The following is a 19,504-nucleotide window of genomic DNA, read 5'->3' as shown; positions in this document are numbered from 1 at the left end:
ATAATACAGTAATGTTCCGATTTTGTAAGTCGCCTGTTGAATTTTGGGCGGACAAAATGGGGAAAATGACAAAATTGGGAAATATTTTTTAGAAAATATTTTTAAAATTCCAGACTTAAGACCTTGCAATATCCACGACTTCTACTGAAAATTAAATTTTAACCCTCAATTGATCAACCGAAAGCTCCAGAACTTTTTTTAATGCGCATTAGAGGTTTGAGCGGAAAAACTTGGATTTAGGTTTATGAAGACAGTAACCTTCTATGTCTTCAGCAAAGACAGAAAAATCCTATTTCTCACATATGAAAAATCGTTAAAATCTGTTTTTCTATTTCATTTGATGTTTTACAAAGTTGTACAAATAGTGAAAATACATAACATTGTGGAATATAGTATATCTCTATCTTTGTTTGTTTTGGAATTGTAGAACTTTTCATATAAAAATACCCTAATTTGGACCCCGAATTACGCGCAAAACAGGCATCATTTCATTCAAAAACTCTCCTCAGAGAATCAGAATAGTTTCATGCAGACTGAAAAGTTTTATAAATCATGTCTATCGTTTTGTTTTAGATGGTTTTTTTCTTCAAAAGTAAAAAGTAAATATAATTTTTTCGCACTTTTCCGGAATTCTTGTTTTTGAGAGATGATATCTCTTGAACGCAAGATCAAAATGTCGTGAAAATAATAATTAATTGTCAAGAAATCTGTTATGAACACATTTTCCACATTTTCCGAAAGCGATTGTTACCTATTAGAGAGTTAAGTCCACAACTGTCAATTGCCGGTCGAGTGAGTTTCCAATTACACCACCGCGCAGACTATTTATCCGGCACTGTAGAATCAAATTTTGTGTTGCTATTACAAGTGTTGTTTGAGTGGCTATACTGTACTGTCTTACTGCTGCTTAGCTGGTAGTAATATAGCTGCATACTTTTTATATCTTTTCGTCAGATGATTTGTTTTATTTAAATTATAAGGCTGTTGAGGTTGTTTGACCAAACAAGTGATGCAAAAAACTGACATTCGCAAAATGAGTGACTTGACAGTGCCACCGTGACCGCACATAAGTGCGCACAATACCTTACAAGTGCACACCCAGCTCCTTCGTAAACAACACCAAAGTCAATTCCCGCCGAACTGATAGTTCCTCCGCAATGCGAATACTGTTCCACAGTGAAAACTATGCCAACTACGAAGATTCCGGTGTCGCCACCAGTGCGGACGCCCACTCGTTGGTGTTCGACGAACCCAACACACCACCGCCGACCACCGGGGGGAAATGTTCCGCCCCGGCTGGCCCGGTTGCATTGGCTGCAGCCTCCGTCAGCGGATCGGTGGCGTCGGCCGGCAACAAAGGGCCATCAGCGGCGGGCACGGCACAATCGTCGACGTCAGCTCTGTCGCCTGTTCCTACCGGACAACCGCGTGCCTCGAGTCGACTGTCAAACACCAGCACCAGCACGATTAAACAGCACTACTACCCGGAAGGGGGTTGGGGATGGATTATCATCGTTGTCGCAATCATGGTGCACGTGTTGACCCATGGATTGCACACAGCCGTTGGTGTGATAATCGTTGCGACAGGCCGCCGTTTTCGGATCGACAGTTTTATCGATACAGGTGAGAATTGTACTGAATTGACTCCATCGCTAGCGGCTCTAAATAATCTACTCGTTAGCATGGATAGAATTCCCTCTGTGGTTTAAAATTTACATATCACATTTTGCACCTATAAAAGAGTTAACAACTATAAGTATTATCTCCCATTATCATACTCCCAAACTTCAAGCAAATTCTAAATAGCTGATTTTCGAATCGTATTTTATTTATGTCGTAAAAAGGTCGCCCGCATAAACCCATTATAATCTGTTCCATTATCTGAAACGTATGTAACACACAGAAAAACACACATCTAACGAAGCCAACCAACAACCATAAACACATGCCACAAAATATAATCGTATTTTCGCACAACAAATTCGCGGCGATCGGCGCGCGGCACCGCAGCCAGCCAACATAACGGTCCAATATTACGATCCCACACGCTGTGCGAGTCGTTTAATTCAACTTCGAAAGCTCTAAACAAGTGCATTTGCAACCCACCCACACGCCAGAAATCGCTGCTATGATTTTCCTAGACGCTTTTCATCATCATCATCGTCCCTTCTATATAGTCTGCAGCCAGCAACTGTTGCAGTTGGGAATTTCCATAAAAAAATACGCAACGATGGCACTTCTTCGCTCTTCACTGGGCTATAAATTACGTTCCCCCTTTCGGGGAGCGGCACATCATTCCAGATTTCGAATGGACATTATCGTCGCCCTGGCTAGATTCGTCTTCAGCAGTCGAGTCAAAGTCAGCGAAGAAGGTCAACTATGAATAACGCTCAAGCTGCTGTCTACTCCCCGGCAATCTGCCGCTGCCGTTGTTGGTCGGTCGCCGCATCGTAAAGTAGCTCATCCTCATCTCTTGCTATCGGCGCGCAGCAATCGGAGGGGAATCATCCTCAAGAACTTCCAAAATGTCCGAGGTTATAATTTATGTGGCTGGCTTTACGGTGCTCCACCTTTACCACGAACATCGCATCGGTTCGAATGCTGGAAACTAACCGCTATGACACGAGAACGAGAAAAGCCCGCATGGAAACAGGAAAATAATTCAATTAATTTCGGGTGTTTAATCTCCGCAGATTAAACTCGTTTAGTTCGGTTTCAATCAGAATAAACTGTGCACATTAAAGTTGCCCAAACTGACTGGCTTACTTTGGATTGAATGTCGTCGTACGTTTATATAGCCGCTACGAAGGGGGCCAATTTGTTCAGAGATGCTTATTTTTTTCTGGTTATTTTATCATTTCAAAGTAAACCATTGTCCGAGAGAGGGTTGTACTTTTGCGGATCCTTTTATCGGGGTACATTCAATGGCACCAGCTCTGGTGAGCCTCAACTTTGCAGTATGTGCTATTAATAGCTTCGTTTTTAGGTTAAGATAGCAACTTCAAGCCCGTTTTAATGTGGTTTAAAAAAGTAACGCATTGGAAATGCTATAAAATTTAAATGGAGCAAATTTCGATTATTTCAATCAGCAATGAAATTTATGTTGAATATTTGTAAATCTGCACTAGCTTATGCAAAATGATCCTTTTTAAAAAATTGAAATCTTCTATTCACTACTAGGACCAGATTTCTTTTCGTTTCTCCACAGAAAAGCCTGCCAGGTGAAAAGATTTCTTCAATTTCACGCTAAGAAAACCGAACCAACATCAAATTTGAACACATTTTTGTAATTATCTACCCTCCATTAAGTTACCATTCGAGAAGAATCATCTCTCGCAATACTTTACTGCGCAATGCTAGATGCAATATGATTCTCGCAAGAGCAGATTCCTTGACTGCTCGTGCTTGGGCGGAGCGCAAGAACAAACGCGGCACGTTCCCGAGAGTCCCGGTACGTAAACCCCAGAAAAATGGCAACCGGTCGCGAGTACCTAACAAATGACAACAATTCAAGATGTTTTCTGACACAAATGTAGTATTTTCTTCATACTTTTAAGAAAAAATACGGATAAAATTATTCGTCACGGTTTCGAAGGAATTCACGCACTTTTACTGTAATATGGCTCATTAGGCGGCGCACACTTTCTTCGTTCATCGTTTTGGCAATCTTATTCCACCAGGTCCACATCTGATTGATGTCTTTGACAACTTTTCCCTTTGCCTTAAGTCTCCTCTTCATGAGTACTGGGGGAAAATGGGTGAGCTAAGGTCTTTCGGAACAAACTGAACCCCTTTCTCTGCATACGACTTTGCTATAATGACAGCTTGCCAAATCTAGCCAAAATAACACGGGATGGTGGTGAGATCGAATGAACGGTCAAATTCGTTTTTGGAGACACTCCTTTTGGTACAGTTCCGACGTCATTAAATTTTCATGCAAATTTGTCGGCAAAAACAAATTTAAATTTGCATGGAACATCCCCCCGAGCCGTTGCCAAGTAAAATTTTGGCCTGGCATTTGCCCGAAGTCAACCTTGACATAGGTTTCATCGTCCATCAGAAGACACCCGTCGAACTTGGTTAGCACCCGGTCGTCTAGTTTTTAAGCACGAATTTTGGCCACACTATTCTGTTTTATGGTTCGGTTTGGCTGTTTGCTAGCTCGATACGACTTGATTCCTTTCCGGAGTCGAATTCTCCTCACGGTACTATGGGAAGCACTGAATTTTCTGGCCAAATCACGGTTCGACAGATTGAGATTCCTCTTGATGGGCTTCAAAATCTTATCTCGCAGTTTCCGGTCGACAGTTCCACTCCGATTATTAGCTTGAGACTTCCGAATCGTCGTCAATGTTTCCTTATACCGTCTGATAACGCGCCACGCGGTATTTCTGGGCAATTTCAGCTGTTTAGCTAGCCTAGATGCAGACCACAATGGATTTCCCAAATAACTGTGCACAATTTTTGCCTTCTTTCGGCTTTCATGTTGTTTGTTTACCAAATACAGCCGTTTTGCGTTATGTCTAGGTGAAGCATTCCGACACGTGGGCACCAAGAACTTCCAAATCCGTCCACCATGAGCGCCACAATATGAGCAAAAGTTTGTTCCAATTCTAAATGAAGCAAGCTTTACTATCTCTAACCAATCTGGAGACCCACATGGCAGCAACTTGGGCCCGCTGCTTTTTTCGATTTCCATAAACGTAGTCTCACTTTTGCTCCCTCAAACTATTGCGAATTGATTAACGATGAGCGCAGAGAATGGAACGTAATCCCATTTTCACAGAAGGAATACGACTACAATACCTTCTCCGTGTACACTGCATAAAGCATTTGAAAGTTATGTTGGGCAATGAACTTACATTCGAATGAACTTCGTGACCCACTATGCCTGAAACTACTGTACTGCACGCTTTTGACCAGTACAGCAGTTGTAACTTAGACAACGAATATCACAAGCTGTTTTTGGTACTTTTAACTTTTAACGAATCACGTCGACTCCCCGACGTTATTAGATCGACTGAATATGATGCTCCTGTATGACCGCTGCGCCAAAAAAATGTACCTCTACCTGCAGCTATGGAGTAATTTATTTGGAGATCACGGCTATGCTTACCCCATACATTATCATTCGGTTTGCCTCCCAGAGTTAATTATAGTGTTCTGGGCTCATAACTGCCAAGAACTCGCCGATCGGCCTCCTTCAAGTATATTGAATCATAGCCATATTCTTCATCTTTAGTCTTCAAGTCTTCAGGTCTTTAGGTTTTTAGGTGTTTAGGTCTTCAATTATTTAGGTCTTTAGGTCCTTAGGTCCTTAGCCCTTTAGGTCTTCAAGTCTTTAGGTCTTAACGTCTTCTGTTAGTTTCGCTGCGTCTTCCGGCATACTTACATCGTAGCCAGCCCATCGTAGCCTTCCAATTTTCAGCGGATGAACTATGGGAGTCTCTCAAAGTAGTTCTTGCAGCTGTTGGTTCATACGTCTACGCTACTCTCCACTCTCCATTTGTACTCCACCAAAAATAGTCAGCAACACCTTTCGTCAAATACGGCAAATACACGTATGTCTTCCGTAAGCAAAGTCTCAAGTCCGTAGAGGACTAGCGGAGCGTTTTGTACATCGTCAAACGGCGTATGTTGCTCAATCGAAGCGACTTACGGAGGGAAAACTAGGCCCGGCTTCGAGCTATAATGCGTCGTTGGATCTCGTTAGTCGTATTATTGTCGGTAGTGATGAATATATGAACTGATTAATCACTTCCAATAGACCGCCAATAGACTGTCCATGGAAAGTAAACGTTGTTTTCTCTCGAGCCGCTTCCTACCATATATTTAGTTTTTCAGCATTGATTTGTAACCCAATACACCGAACTTCCGTTTTTGGTCAGGCATAGATTGCTTCCGCCGTCCCAAGGTTTCTAGTAATGAAATCCATCCATTATCTGCCGTAACAGTTCACGCCCGACTGTATCATATGCTGCCTTGAAATCCATGAAAATATGATGCGCAGGCACGTTGTACTCCCAATTTTTCGGAGAGATTAGATCCGTAGTGGCACGGGCCCCCATAAAACCCGCGTGGTACTACCCTATGAAATTTCTTGCTATTGAGAATAGACGACGTAACAGAATGTGGAAGAACATGTTGTAAGCTGCATTAATTAGCGCAATGCCGTGCTAATTACAGTAATCGAGCCGATCGTACTTTTCGTAGATGGCAAAACCACACCTTCCATTCACTATTCTGATAGTTTCACCTCCTCACAAATGTTGTAAATTATCCAGTGAAGTACCACCTACGGAGCTTTGTCGGCAGTCGGTCGGTTTCGGCGGCACTTTCAATCTTTAGCTGTCCGATTCCTCGCCTGATCTCTTCGAGATCGTGAACAGGGACGCTACTATTGTTTGTGGGCACCACCAGCATAACTTCTGTTCCACTTCTTTCTATTATATCGCCATTGAGATGTTCGTCGATAAACTGCTTTTTGATCAAGTTTCTCTCTTCGCTCCTACACATATTAGTTTTCGGATGAATCTTCTAAAAGATTGGATTACCTTCTCATAAAACTTGCGTGCGCCATTAGCTCGAAATAGTTTTTCTAGTTCTTCGCGATCTCTGTCCTCCGTGTGGAGCTTGTTCCTCCGAAGGAGACACGAGCTGATCAAGTAGACACGCGATGGTTACCATCGTTGTTTTCATTGACCTAACCATGCGCTCCCATAATCCTCCCATCTGGGGTGCCAGCGAAGCATTAAAGAGCCCATGCTAATCATATCTCAGCCGTAACGGGGACCCTGCGGCAACGCTTTCCTGATTCGAGATTGCAGTCCAATGGTAACCTTTACCACCACTGTACACGGACGTGATATCTAGCTATGAACAACATTCATGCAGGAAACTGCTTTGACAGAGACTTGGTACTTTGGACATAAATCGATCGCGGGCGTCGCAGGCGTAATACAATGGGCATATTCCTTCTCGAGGTATTCCGCGATTTCCTCCTTCACTTTCGCTTCAAGGTAAGAATTCATTCATAGCTTCTCACGAACGCTTCCATCCGACGAGCGACCATCGGAAAGCTATTCGGTAGTCACGGTTCATCATAGACTAAATCAAGTGAATTCTTGTTATATCCTCAATGCTTGATTATCTTCCTCTGTAAGCAAATTATGTTTCATACTTGCCTCATCAATCGCTAAGAACAAAGCAAGACAGGACAACAAAAAGGACTTTAAATTTTCAAGAAAATAGCGAAACATAGTGGTTTTCTTGCATCACCTTTCGTCGATAACGAAGAGACAATTCATGAATATTGATGCCAAGTTAAAGTTTGAATGTAATTCGCATTAAAGTTGGTTTTGATGCTGTTTTTTAATCTCTATTAACAACGCCAACGTAGACGAAAACATGTTGTAGATGAAGTCATCCGGCATCCCACTCATGAGTGCTTCTGAAATCATCGACTTCCAATTCACTTTTTCTCTTATTTGTAAATATTGGTACAGCAATTCTAATTCACTTTCATCAGCTTCAGGGAAATTTTTTATTGACAAAAGTGCATACGGATAATTTTATAAATGAACACCCAAAATCAACTGGAATTGGGTTTCACCACTATTGCTGTATAAGGGTAGGTATATCCGCTGCACATTGGTTGCGGAACCGCAAAATGACTGTGGCAAATGCATCTATTAATTCAATATACCCTTTTTCGATACTCTACCTCAGTGAACGAATTCAGCATAAGAAACTTGCTTCCCGTGGACGGTATACGAACTGATTCGCTCTACCATTATGCAGTGAGTTTTTTGCTCCCAATTTTTGCCCGATGTTGCACACCACCCCGTCGTCGGTCGTCGGAGTCCTTGCTCCGAATTGGTCTCAGCCAGTTACAAACTCGCTGACTGGCACTACTGGTTGGTGAGGAAGCGAAGTGAGTTTTTATGGCACTCCCGGCTTTGTTTCCGCCTCTGACTGACTGGCTGACTCCGGGTTATGGTAAAATTTCTAAGCTGAACCGTTACGGAGCCGGGTGTTCCGGGAGCAGTCGGTTCAATAAAACATTGTACGGCGCTTTTTCGAGTTCATCTGTTATGAGAATAGTTTTCCGGGATTAGTGCAGTGATGATCACTAATGCGTTACATTAGCAGAAACTAGGCTAATGTTGATATCGACACTGTTTGTTGGAATACGGATGATTATCCTTACCTACCGGTGCACCGCGGTCTATTCACATGAAGTTGTTCAATGCACTCCGCCTAAGCGTATGGTCCAATGCTCGTGTATGGTGCCGCCCGTAGTTTTCAATAGCAATTGCTAAAGTTTAAAATTGGTATGATTCATAATGAAACACACAAGTTACGTTTATTGTTTGCACTTTGAGGTTAGGGTTCGCTCGTTGTGATGTCCTCGGTTGTGATCTGAAAATTGTGACGCATTTACTTACAACTTTGTGGTTTTGCAATGTATCAACATCAACTAAAGTTTTAAATTATTCCATGTTCTGTGGGAACGAAACATACTGAATGAAACTGTCCTTTTTCCATAGACATGAAGAGGAAACGCAGAAACTGCATAACATTTTTGCTCAACTTTTTGCAGTGACAAAAATATATATGACCAAAAGTGATTTTCTATCGTAGAAAGTTTGGGGTGTGTCATCTTGTGTCACGAATGTAGGTTATTTGGCAAAAAAGAGCAATGAAATATGCCAGCTGCAGCATACTTGTGATGTTTTGTTCGTTATTGGCCAGGCTAGAGGCGAATCAACAGGTTGTTGTGCTCCACTGACTTTGTTGAACCAACAGTAGAATAGTTATTCCGTAATACAGTTTCATTTTTAACAAACAGATTCATTAAACGATACGTTCTTAATCAAATTATCATTGACCATTGCGTTTTATTACCGCATCGAATTTCTTCGAAAAAAAAACTCATTTGCATAATAACGCAAATATAGAAGCGAACACGCTGCGCGTCACGAATTCATTGCAGCTCGCTTCCATGCTTCCTTTCTTGAAGTAGGTATGTAATCATGCTTGCACTTTCGGTTGCCGACCGACCCGGCATGGCGTTGTTACACCAGCAGCACTGAACTTGGCACAAACGAACGGACAAAGGGCACTTTCTGTTTTCGCTAGAATTCTTTCGGAGAAAAGTGAATAAAAAATGCACGCTCCATTCTCTGCGAAGCAACAGCATAACTTCAAGTCAACCAAGTCAACTGGCTGAACTGTCACCCTCCATCCCCCCCCCCACCAACTCAGGGTTCGGAACGGGCACTTTCGGACAATTGGGCAAGAGGTTGAGAAATGATTTTCGCACTTGCTTTCAGAGCGACAGATTTTTCAGCTGTTACTTGTAATATTTTCCACTACCACTTTTGTTCAGATTCGGTCAAGAGAAGAGATTGTAGACGAAAGTTTGACACTATGTAACAATCAGGACGAAAATTTGTTTTCAAGGGTTGTAGAATCAGATTAAAAACAGTTTCTCCCTTCGGATTCCTGGTACTACAGGAAAAGGGGTCAGTTGTAATTGAATGAAACTCGTAACCTTTCGAAAATAAAACCGCAACACACAGGGTAGTGGTTCCTAACTTTAATTGAATTATTTTATTCTCTCACGTAACAGACGTTAACAAAGTGGTTTATTTCAACAAAACAATGAAATAGTTCTTTACCTAACTAGTTGAGTCCGAATCTTTCGATCCGGAAACTATAAATGTCTGTTAAAAAAACTGTGGATACATTCCATTTGTCAGTGTTTGCGAAGATGTTTAACCTTTGTATTAGTACTTTAAGCTTTATATTAAATTTTTATTAAGATCTTACGATTAATAATATAGCTCTAAGATGTTGTACATAAGAGTCAGCCTGAAACTGAAACAAATATTAATATTTTTTGAAACGGTGGTTAAAGGAGGGACGGTAGTGGAAAGTAATGAAATTTTTTTTTTGGTGAGGAAGGGAAAGAGCGGGAAGGTGAGGGGGAGTTATTAGTAGCTATGCTTAACAAGAAGTCGTTGTGACTCCTACCTTTTGTCCAATGCAGAGTGCATGGGTCGAACCAAACTATAATCTAAGATTACAACCGGATTTGAACCCTCATCACCACTCCCCAGAGCATGTGGCTACCCATGCACCTTCCAGCATTGGACAAAAGGTAAGAGTCACAACAACTACTTGTTAAGCGTAGCTACCAATAACCCCCCCTCACCTTCCCGCTCTTTCCCCTCCGCGCCAAAAAAAAAATCATTACTTTCCCCTACCGTCCCTCCATCAATTGTAGAACCACCGTTTCAAAAAATATTAATATTAACGCCTGACCGCATTTCAAGGTCAAAGACTAAAAACACGAATTTGGTCTATTTCATAGGAATGGAGCCTTTCTCCGAAAACCCGCGCTGAGAATCGCGGCTAACACACTGACAGACGAACAGCGTCACGCGCAGTACCTTGCGAGTCGTAATGGCCTGCATAGTGTCGTCGTCCTGACAGTAAAAACAAGTTAGATTAAAACTTCTCGGTCGGTGGTTTCTACAGTTGACGGAGGAAGAGGCACAATTTGTGTCCAAAAGTAGCCCAACCACATACGTCGCTACTTTAACAAGGGGGTTGCGCAGTCTCCTTTTGTCCAGTGCCTTTGCGGTTAAAGGTACACGGGTACCAGCGAGCCACATGCCCTGGCGGGTGTTGTGGATTCAAATCCGGTTATAATTTTAGATTATAGCTTGGTTTGACCCATGCACCTTCCAGCATTGGACACAAGGTAGGAGTCAGAACGACTACTTGTTAAGCGTAGCTACCAATTACCCCCCCCCCCCCCTTCCCTCACCGTCCCGTTCTTTCCCCTCCACTCAAAAAAAATTCATTGCTTTCCCCTACCGTCCCTCCATCCATTGTAGAACCACCACCATTTCAGAAATGCCTGACCGCATTTCAAAGTCAAAGACTAAAAGCACGAGTTTGGCCTATGAAACAAATAGAGCAGCTGAGTCGAGCAGTCCAATCGAACAGTCTAGTCGAGCAGTTCAGATGAGCAGTTCAGTCGAACAAATAAATCGAACAATCTAGTCGACTAGTTGGGCAATCGAGCAGTTCAGCAATCGACCAGTGAGGTGACTAAGAACAGAACTCATTGCTACGAAAGCATGACGTCCTGTCAGGGGCCTGCTTCTAGTTACCGATAAGCCTCGTATGACGCCCTATTAGAGACCTGGTTTCGGCTACAGACAAGTCTCTTATATACATGTAGATAGAAGAAGATTAATTTTTTTTATTTAAGATGAAATTAGTCGTCATCGATTCTGCCAATTTCAAAAGCAGTTTTTTTGTTTGAAACAAAAGTTGAACAGAACAGAGTTGTCAAACTGACCACAACGAATATATTTTCATGAACAGATGAAAATATATTCGTTGTGGTCAGTTTGGCAAGAAGAATGCAGTATTTACATTTTTATGAACAGAATCCCGCTTTCCGACGAAAAGTTAATGGTTGCTAATTTCCCGTTAAAGCATAACTTTACTCATTGACAGGCGATATGAAAGTTAAGAAATGAACTGACTTATTATAGTTAAGAAGGTTTATAGATACCTAATAATAAACAGTGAATTAAAAAGGGAAATTTTTCGTCACCACGCTACCGTCGTTTTACCACGCTATCAGTACGAAATTGCATTTTTTACAATGACAGCAGTATATTCACATTATATTCACACTAATAGTAACACCCATATTTTTCTGCTTGGAACATGGGAAAAAGGCGAAATATTTTGGTTTCTATTTCTTTGCAGATTCATAATATAATTTCTGTAGTGAGAAAGAACTTCAAAACCCCTTTTCAAGCGAATAAGATTGTTCAATACAACCAACTAGCTGCAATCCCAGAAGTGTCCATGCGAAGAATGATTAATTGGATGAACTGGAAAATTTCGGGGTAGACCAAAAATATATTGTGTTGTGCACACTCCCCACCCCCCGCTCTTTCGGTTGGTACCCGAATGTTTTACTCACTAAACAACTGCCGCCCGTTACAGTAGGTTGTCTAATTTTGAAAAGATGACAAAAAGACGACCAACGATGATAAAAATACGACGGAAATTATATGAAAATACTGTGAAGACGACAAAAACTGCGTCAAAAAAGCGACAACAAATAAAAACACGACCAACAAAACATCAACAAGGCGATAAGACAAACAAAAGAGAATAAAAAATGTTTCAAATATGCAACAGCAAAAGTACGATAATAAGGTAGTAAAAAACAACAAACAGGATGACGAAAAATTGGTAAATATGTAGTCGCCTCGATTCTGCATTCCGACCGGGCTCGTTCCGATCAGAAACGTCTTGATCGACGTGTGTTACAGCATACGATGTATTCCGATCGAAGCGCAATTTCTGATCGGATCCGGCTCCGATCGGTATGTAGAATAGAGACGAGTGTAAAAAATGTAATGAAAAAATAGCGAAACGACGATAAAAGACAATAAGACTATGGTAGAACGAAACGAAAGATAACGATAAAAAGATACCAAAACAACAAATAATATAACAAAAAGGGCAAACAGCAACAAAAATATCAAATACACGATTGCTCACTGGTCGATTGATGAGAAGATATCAAATACACGGGGCATATCGCTCTTTAGCATAATTCAATTTGACGCTTATTAGGTGCTTGTTCCACAGAAATTAGCTCTGCAATAGTTGATAATTTTTCAAAATAAAATTTTCAATAACTTAAGACACTCCCGATGGATGACAAAAGAAAACATCACAAGTTAAATAACTGCTTCATGTCATGACTAAAACTCACCAACATTGGATAGTCCTATTCATTCCAATATATTATCATTATTGAAAAAGCGATCATGCACTGATAATGCTTCGAGCCACTTTAAAAGTTTTTAACAACTTTGAGTGTGCCAAAAGCCACACATATCGTAAAAACATTCCCAATGAGGAACAAACAACATAAAACCTGCCATAGCCGGTCGTTTGTAAAAGCGCAGGAAAAAAACCGTCCCGAGTCCCGCTTCCAGCAGCAACCAACGATTTAAAGCATATGAATGAATCGACCTCTAACATTTATTTCTTTTCTTCCTTCGCTACGTTCCGTTTCAGGTTGGCTCGGTGCACTCTCGACGGCGGTGGCCCTCTTCATCTCGCCAATTACGATTGCCGTGTGCAAGCGGAAATCCACCCGACTGACGGCGGTCATCGGCGGACTGGTGACGGCACTGGGATGTCTTTTCACCTCATTCGCTTCACAGTTTCATCAACTATTTTTCAGTTACGGTAAGTATTTTTTCGCTACAGATGAACGATTTCGACAATTTTTTTGTTTGTTTGTTCTTCTGTGTATGACCAACACACCAGGTGCCGTCGTTGGTGTTGGCGTCGGAATGACTCGAGACTGTTCGACGCTGATGGTGGCCCAGTATTTCAAGAGGCGACGGGAGTTTGTCGAAATCTTTATTGTGTCCGGCAGTGGTCTCGGGATTGCGATCATGTCCACTTTTATCAAGTGTGCAATCGATGCCATCGGCTGGCGGCTGGGACTACAGGCAGTCACCGGAACCGTGTTCGTTACGTTCATCCTGGGCACGTGCTACCGCAGTGCGTCCCTGTACCATCCGCAGCGAAGGGCGATTTTGCACCTCAAAAATCAGAAGCGCAAGATCAAGGACAAAAACAAACACGACGATCGACCACCGTTTTTCGATTTTAGCACGCTGCGAAGCAAAACGGTACGGATACTACTTGCGTCCACGGGAATTAGGTATGGCTTGAACGGTATTTTATTTGAAAGAAAGAAATTTTAAAGCTTTGATTTTAGCGCCTTTGGAATTAATACTCCCATCTTCTACCTCGCACACCAAGTTGAAATGGACGGTATAGGCGACAAGGTGATGATTCTGCAGACTTACCTCGGTCTTGCCTGGACGCTGGGTTGCGCCGCGTTTGGAATGCTAGTCGTTAGAAATAGTGTCGAGTGTCGCATTGCGCGACAGTATCTGTGCCAAACTGCCACACTGATGTGTGGTTTGTGTATCCTAGCGCTGACGGCCGTACATGGCAACTACCACGGCTATGTTATGTTCGTCTGGATCTACGGTATATTCTGCGGTGGCTATCACTACTCGCTGAAAATGTACACGTACGAGAAGGTTCGAGCCCGAAATTTCGCTCGGGCCTGGGGTTTCGTGCAGTTCTCGCAGGCCATTCCGATTGCACTGGGCGTGCCAATCTCAGGATACATGAACGAAAGTGGATCGGGTAATGCCGGTTACTACTTCAGCTCGGCATGTACCGTCATCGGCAGTCTGATGATGTTCCTGATCGATCTGCATCGGAGAAATGTTTCCAGGCATAAACACACCAGGTAAGTGGAAATAATAGATGTTATACTATTGCCAATAAATTCTCATTGCGGTTTTATAACTAACCTTGGTCGTAAGTAATGTGATGGAGTCTTGCAAGTCAAACTGGATATACCATTTCACCTGTATTTACCAATAAATTTGGTACCGTGCAAGCACCATATTCAAAACAGTGCCTAACTCTGAACAGTCAGATATTTATCTTGATTATTGATAAAATGCTAAATATTGAAACAAGTTAAGTTTCTATATCTTATAAATTATCCATTTCTGTAATTATATCTTACATAGCGCACCCTGTCAATGCAGAACGTAAATAAAATAAAAAATTAAACCGAGACGACGATCGATTGAAACGTAAACAAACATGGCTGCTTAGCGGATTGCTTAACAGCATCGAAACAAATTTTTCGCTAAAAAAGTGATAAAAGAGAACTTTTTCGCTATATAGGTATTATAAACATTAAAAGGTACGTATTCTTGTCAACTTTCATCACGAGTACCAAGCAGCCTCTCCAAGCAACGGACTCAAGTTTCCGAGATACAGACTCGCAGATGGTTCCAAGAAGTTGAAACCTATCTCAGGGCAGCAAATATGTACATATGATATTCTGAATAACCACTCTGCCGTGTTTAATATGGATGAAAGATCTATCCGCTTGGTACCGACGAGAGAAGGGGTGAAGAGAGGCCAAAAAAGCGGCACGAAATTTGAAAAAATACACTAAAATAAAGAAAACAACTTGCTAAATCGGATTCACAATTGAAAAATTACTGCAGATTCGAACTATTCAGAATTTGGAACACTAATGTTCAGAGTAAGGAACGTTGTCTGCTTTGGTGTCCAGAATTAGGAACACAAACAACAATTACAAAAAAATGGGTTTTAGTTATTCAATTTCATTATTTATGACGATTGTCATTTTTAAAATACAGAATAATGTTACTGCTTCTTGATGGTAAAGAAAGAGCTGTAATAAAATGTTGAATTATTTGTTTATGTTTAGTTGAATTTTGAAACTGCTTAACCGTTTAGAATATGGTGCTTGCACGGTATTCCCCAAGGAAGTATTATACGACCTTTGCTCTTCATCCTACTTTTCAACGACGTGGCTATCTGATTAACACAGTCTTCGTGAACTAGTAATATTTGAACTACTTGATAGTGAGCACGGCAGCAAATGTGACTGAAGTTTTTGGAGCGTCTTAGTAGAATACGAAACGTGAACCTGTTTTACGACTTTTGTCGCAAACAAATCAACCAATTTTTAAAGTGTTGAACCGCATCAACCGCATAGCATAATCTTGTTCCTGGAGCCAGCGGCTTGGTAACATCGTTGACAAACAGCGAAAACAGGAAAGGTCCCAAAATGCTCCCTTGCGGTACTCCGGAATCGTTCTGAAACCACCTTGATCGAGAAGAACCGAGTTTAACGGCAATTTTACGTTTACAAAGAGCTCTGCCAGTAATGCTACGGTGTGTTGAGAGGATTCTTATTATGCAGGTTGTAGGTGGCCGTTGTTCAATCGTGTTTATAGCTTCCACATTCAATTAAAATTCTCAACCTAAATATCTCTCCCCTTCCGGTTGCCGTCTAAAACTTCTACCCATCAAGCTGTTCTGCCTTGACGTAGAACGCCAATAATAGAACTTCGTCAGCATCGTCGTATACAGCTTCCGGGATCGTGTTTTGTCCGGTTTATTTTGTTTATCGTAGTGATTTTTAGTCACTATCTTCTGGTAATTCGAGTGTCCGACTCGTTTTTAGTCGATACAGCCCCTTTGCTTGCGACATCTCGGAAAGAGAGCTTGGGGTTTCGCTGGAAAGCGTTGGCTGCGGTTTTTGATTTATGCCCATACAGATTATCAGACAAACGTTTCCCGAACGTTTTAATTTCGTAGATGATAGTTGGAATAGTCACTTTTAATGGTTTTAGCCAATCAACCTGGAAGTATTTCGGATTTTTTTAATACGCGAGTAAATTTTAGTGCGTTGCTTCTCTTACTAGAACGCCAGTTTTATAGTAGTAGTTGTTGTTGTAGTAGTAGAAGCAGTAGCAGTAGCAGTAGCAGTAGCAGTAGCAGTAGCAGTAGCAGTAGCAGTAGCAGTAGCAGTAGCAGTAGCAGTAGCAGTAGTAGTAATAGTAATAGTAATAGTAGTATAAGTAGTAGTAGTAGTAGTAGCAGTACTGTATGTTTTCACTATATAGCAAGAGGTGCTTCATAAGCTAAAACGAAAAAAATAAATAAAATAACTTACATAAGACTTACCTATTAGCAAAGCCGTGTGGCTCCGCCGTCTGACCAAAACCGCAGTTTTGAGATCAGGCAGCCGGAACCACCCGGCATCGCACCTCCTAGCTCGGCTACTCAATAGAGCATTACCGGGTATAGCCGCGTGGAGGCGCTACGTAGGTGCTTGGGATGGCCAGAGCTATGTTGGACGCTCATCATTTGCCTTTCCCCATTTCATACCCCTCTTGCTGGAACGTAATTTTGAAAGTCTTAAACCATGCTCTTGTACTAACTTAGGAACAAAATTGCAACATGTTTTTCATGCCATCAATTTATGTTCAACAGAGCCAACGGAACCCGTCATCTGTGCGTTTCGGAAACGTGCCCTCAACGCAGAAAGCTATCCTTCTCTCAGGAACCGGACAACGAACCGGGAATCATCACTGGAAACACGGCCATGATGATTGGACCGGAGCTGCTGATTCCCCAGCTGAGTGATGGCGCTGCAGAACCGATCAACGGACTGGACAAACCAGAGCTAACCTGCATCTCGGAGGAGGGCATTGCCGATATGGATCTTCCCGACAACCTGCTCGACGACCTGGACTACGTTGGTGATTGTATCACCTCCTGCAATAAGGTATACGATCGATCGTGGATTTAATCTAAATACTAACCAATAACTAACACACCCGTTTTCATTCCAGGTGGAAAACTACCTGATGCTAAGCGAGTACGAGAACAATCTAAGTGCCGAAGTTCCTATTCTTTTGGACAAACGAGGTCGCCGGCTTTCACTGTCCAAAACCAAAGCGCTTCTTGCGAACCAGCTGAACATGCAACACTACCCGGACTGTGCGGCGCTGGAGCAGTTGAATCGCAGTGCCAATCCACCTCCTCCGATTTCACCGATTTTGGAACACGGAACGGTTCCTCCGCTGGAAAAAGAACACCACAATAACCGCAGCAACCACCACGGACACCATCAACATCAGCATCAGCATCAGCACCAGCACCATCATCATCACAGCCAACAACAACAACAGCAACAACATCCGCATGACTGTACCGGCGAAAGTGAAGCAGATGGTACTGCTAAAACCGCAAACCCGACGGCAAAGTGTGACAACCTCAACAACGGCGGCAAACCGTGCCGCTTGAATCACAAGTGGCGTCCAACGCCAGCGGCCGGGACGTTCCTCAGCAATCGAGTGATATCTGTGATCGATGAAGCCTCCGTGTAGATGTTAAGGGTTAGACGAAATGTTAATTTTTTGTCTCTTTCGTTTTTCTTTAAGACCAAAAGCATCCAAAGCTTCCCCACTAGCTGGGCGTTTTGGGCTTTTATTCCTAGAAGTAAACGTTTTGTTTTCTGATAAATTAGAAGAATTTTTTTCTGGGACTGAATAGGTTTAAATTGTACCTGATGTGATCGAATATAAGAGGAGCGTTTTCTAACAAACACGTGACAAAAAAAATGTACGCGAAGTGAAACTAATAATGCCTAGGATAAACACAGATCGTTTTATTATTGTTGACAGAAAGTTTCAATTTATCAAACAAAAGTCTAACTCCTTGAAAAAATTATATATTACTTCCTGAGTCTCTTTGAACACAGACATTTCAAAGTATCACTTATTGCTAGAATCAGTAGTAGTTTGTCTATTAACCTAACGTAATTCAGTAGATGTATCAATCCGAAACGATCACTGCCAGACAGAAATCAGGAAAAAGCACAGATATTGTGTGCAAATGTGGTTGATATATTTGTCTTTACCTATTGCAATTGTACATACATACAGATATTGTATTTGTGCTCGCAGCAAACATAAGTCATATTATCTTAAACTTGCAGCCTTTTTTCAGCTAAAATAATACATCCTGCTTGCTCAGCATTGCGGTATCGTTTTTTGAAGTGCGGCAAAAGATTTTGTATATTTCCTGTACATGCTAGTGAATAAATCAACACAATAAAACAATAATATTAATTCAATTGCCGTTAGGAGATTTCTCTGCAAAATTTGCAAAATATATTTAGATTGTTCAGTATTGGTATGTGCTACTGAAATATTTATACATATTTATTGCTAAATATACCATATACGGCAGATTTGTATATTCCGCAGCAGCAGAAAGTCAAAAACCTAGTGAAAATCTCAGCTGATTTAATAAAGTAGACAAGTGTTTAGTGAAAATTTAGCGAACCGTCTTTTAATTCAGTGTTGTGTCCCTATTCCGGTCTTGCCGACTTCGTTGTACCGACTACTTTTACTGCAAATGCTGGCCGTGACAACGCTAGAAGTGGTCCATTCGAAAGGGCCAATTGTGCTAGTGCTCAATCGTTACTAGTTGATCCATATAGATTATAGACGAAGGCATCGTATCACAGATCCAAAACGAGAGATTATTTGCACCCCAAACTTGCCCCTCAATTGGTTTATTGTTTTGCGTTCTATGTGGCATGTAGCGCCGTCTTGCTGAAAGCACATATCGGCCAGATCGGCCACGATCATCAACGATAGCGGGACTTCATTGACTGTAATGTGGCGGCCATCATCATCGTTGAAAAAATACGGTCCAATAATACTGTCAATTTTCGCAGTATGGGCGATGGATGTCGTATCTCTCTTGTAGTGATATATTACCAATGCTAACTATTAAAATTCAGCAGTAAACAGGTTTTGAAGACGGAGTATGATTTACCATACGTAAGGGGAATATTGGATTAATTTCCGGATTAATTCCGGACTTTTAGGTTTGGTTTGATTTGTGCGATTCAAATTCTTTGTTTCAATTCAACGGTAACATTTGAGCACTATATTTACAGCTGCAGTAACTAGAAAGGAGCAAGCAAATACTAACTAGAATAGAGTTTAATTGC

At 41.6% G+C, this 19,504-nt stretch overlaps 1 protein-coding gene across 1 annotated transcript; it reads left to right on the top strand.

Moving 5' to 3' along the window:
* Window positions 1–1,157: 1,157 nt before the first annotated feature.
* LOC128732686 (monocarboxylate transporter 12-like) lies at window positions 1,158–17,867 on the top strand. Its single transcript, XM_053825988.1, has 7 exons — window positions 1,158–1,623; window positions 13,129–13,302; window positions 13,384–13,786; window positions 13,844–14,389; window positions 16,969–17,263; window positions 17,331–17,552; window positions 17,619–17,867. The coding sequence occupies exons 1-7, from the start codon at window positions 1,158–1,160 to the stop codon at window positions 17,865–17,867; spliced, it is 2,355 nt and encodes a 784-aa protein (XP_053681963.1).
* The last annotated feature ends 1,637 nt before the right edge of the window (window positions 17,868–19,504 follow it).

This window comes from Sabethes cyaneus, chromosome 1, assembly GCF_943734655.1.
Source record: "Sabethes cyaneus chromosome 1, idSabCyanKW18_F2, whole genome shotgun sequence".
Taxonomy (NCBI): Eukaryota; Metazoa; Arthropoda; class Insecta; order Diptera; family Culicidae; genus Sabethes; species Sabethes cyaneus.
Note: the sequence above shows the minus strand (reverse complement) of the source record. Positions and strands in the feature narration are given on the sequence as shown.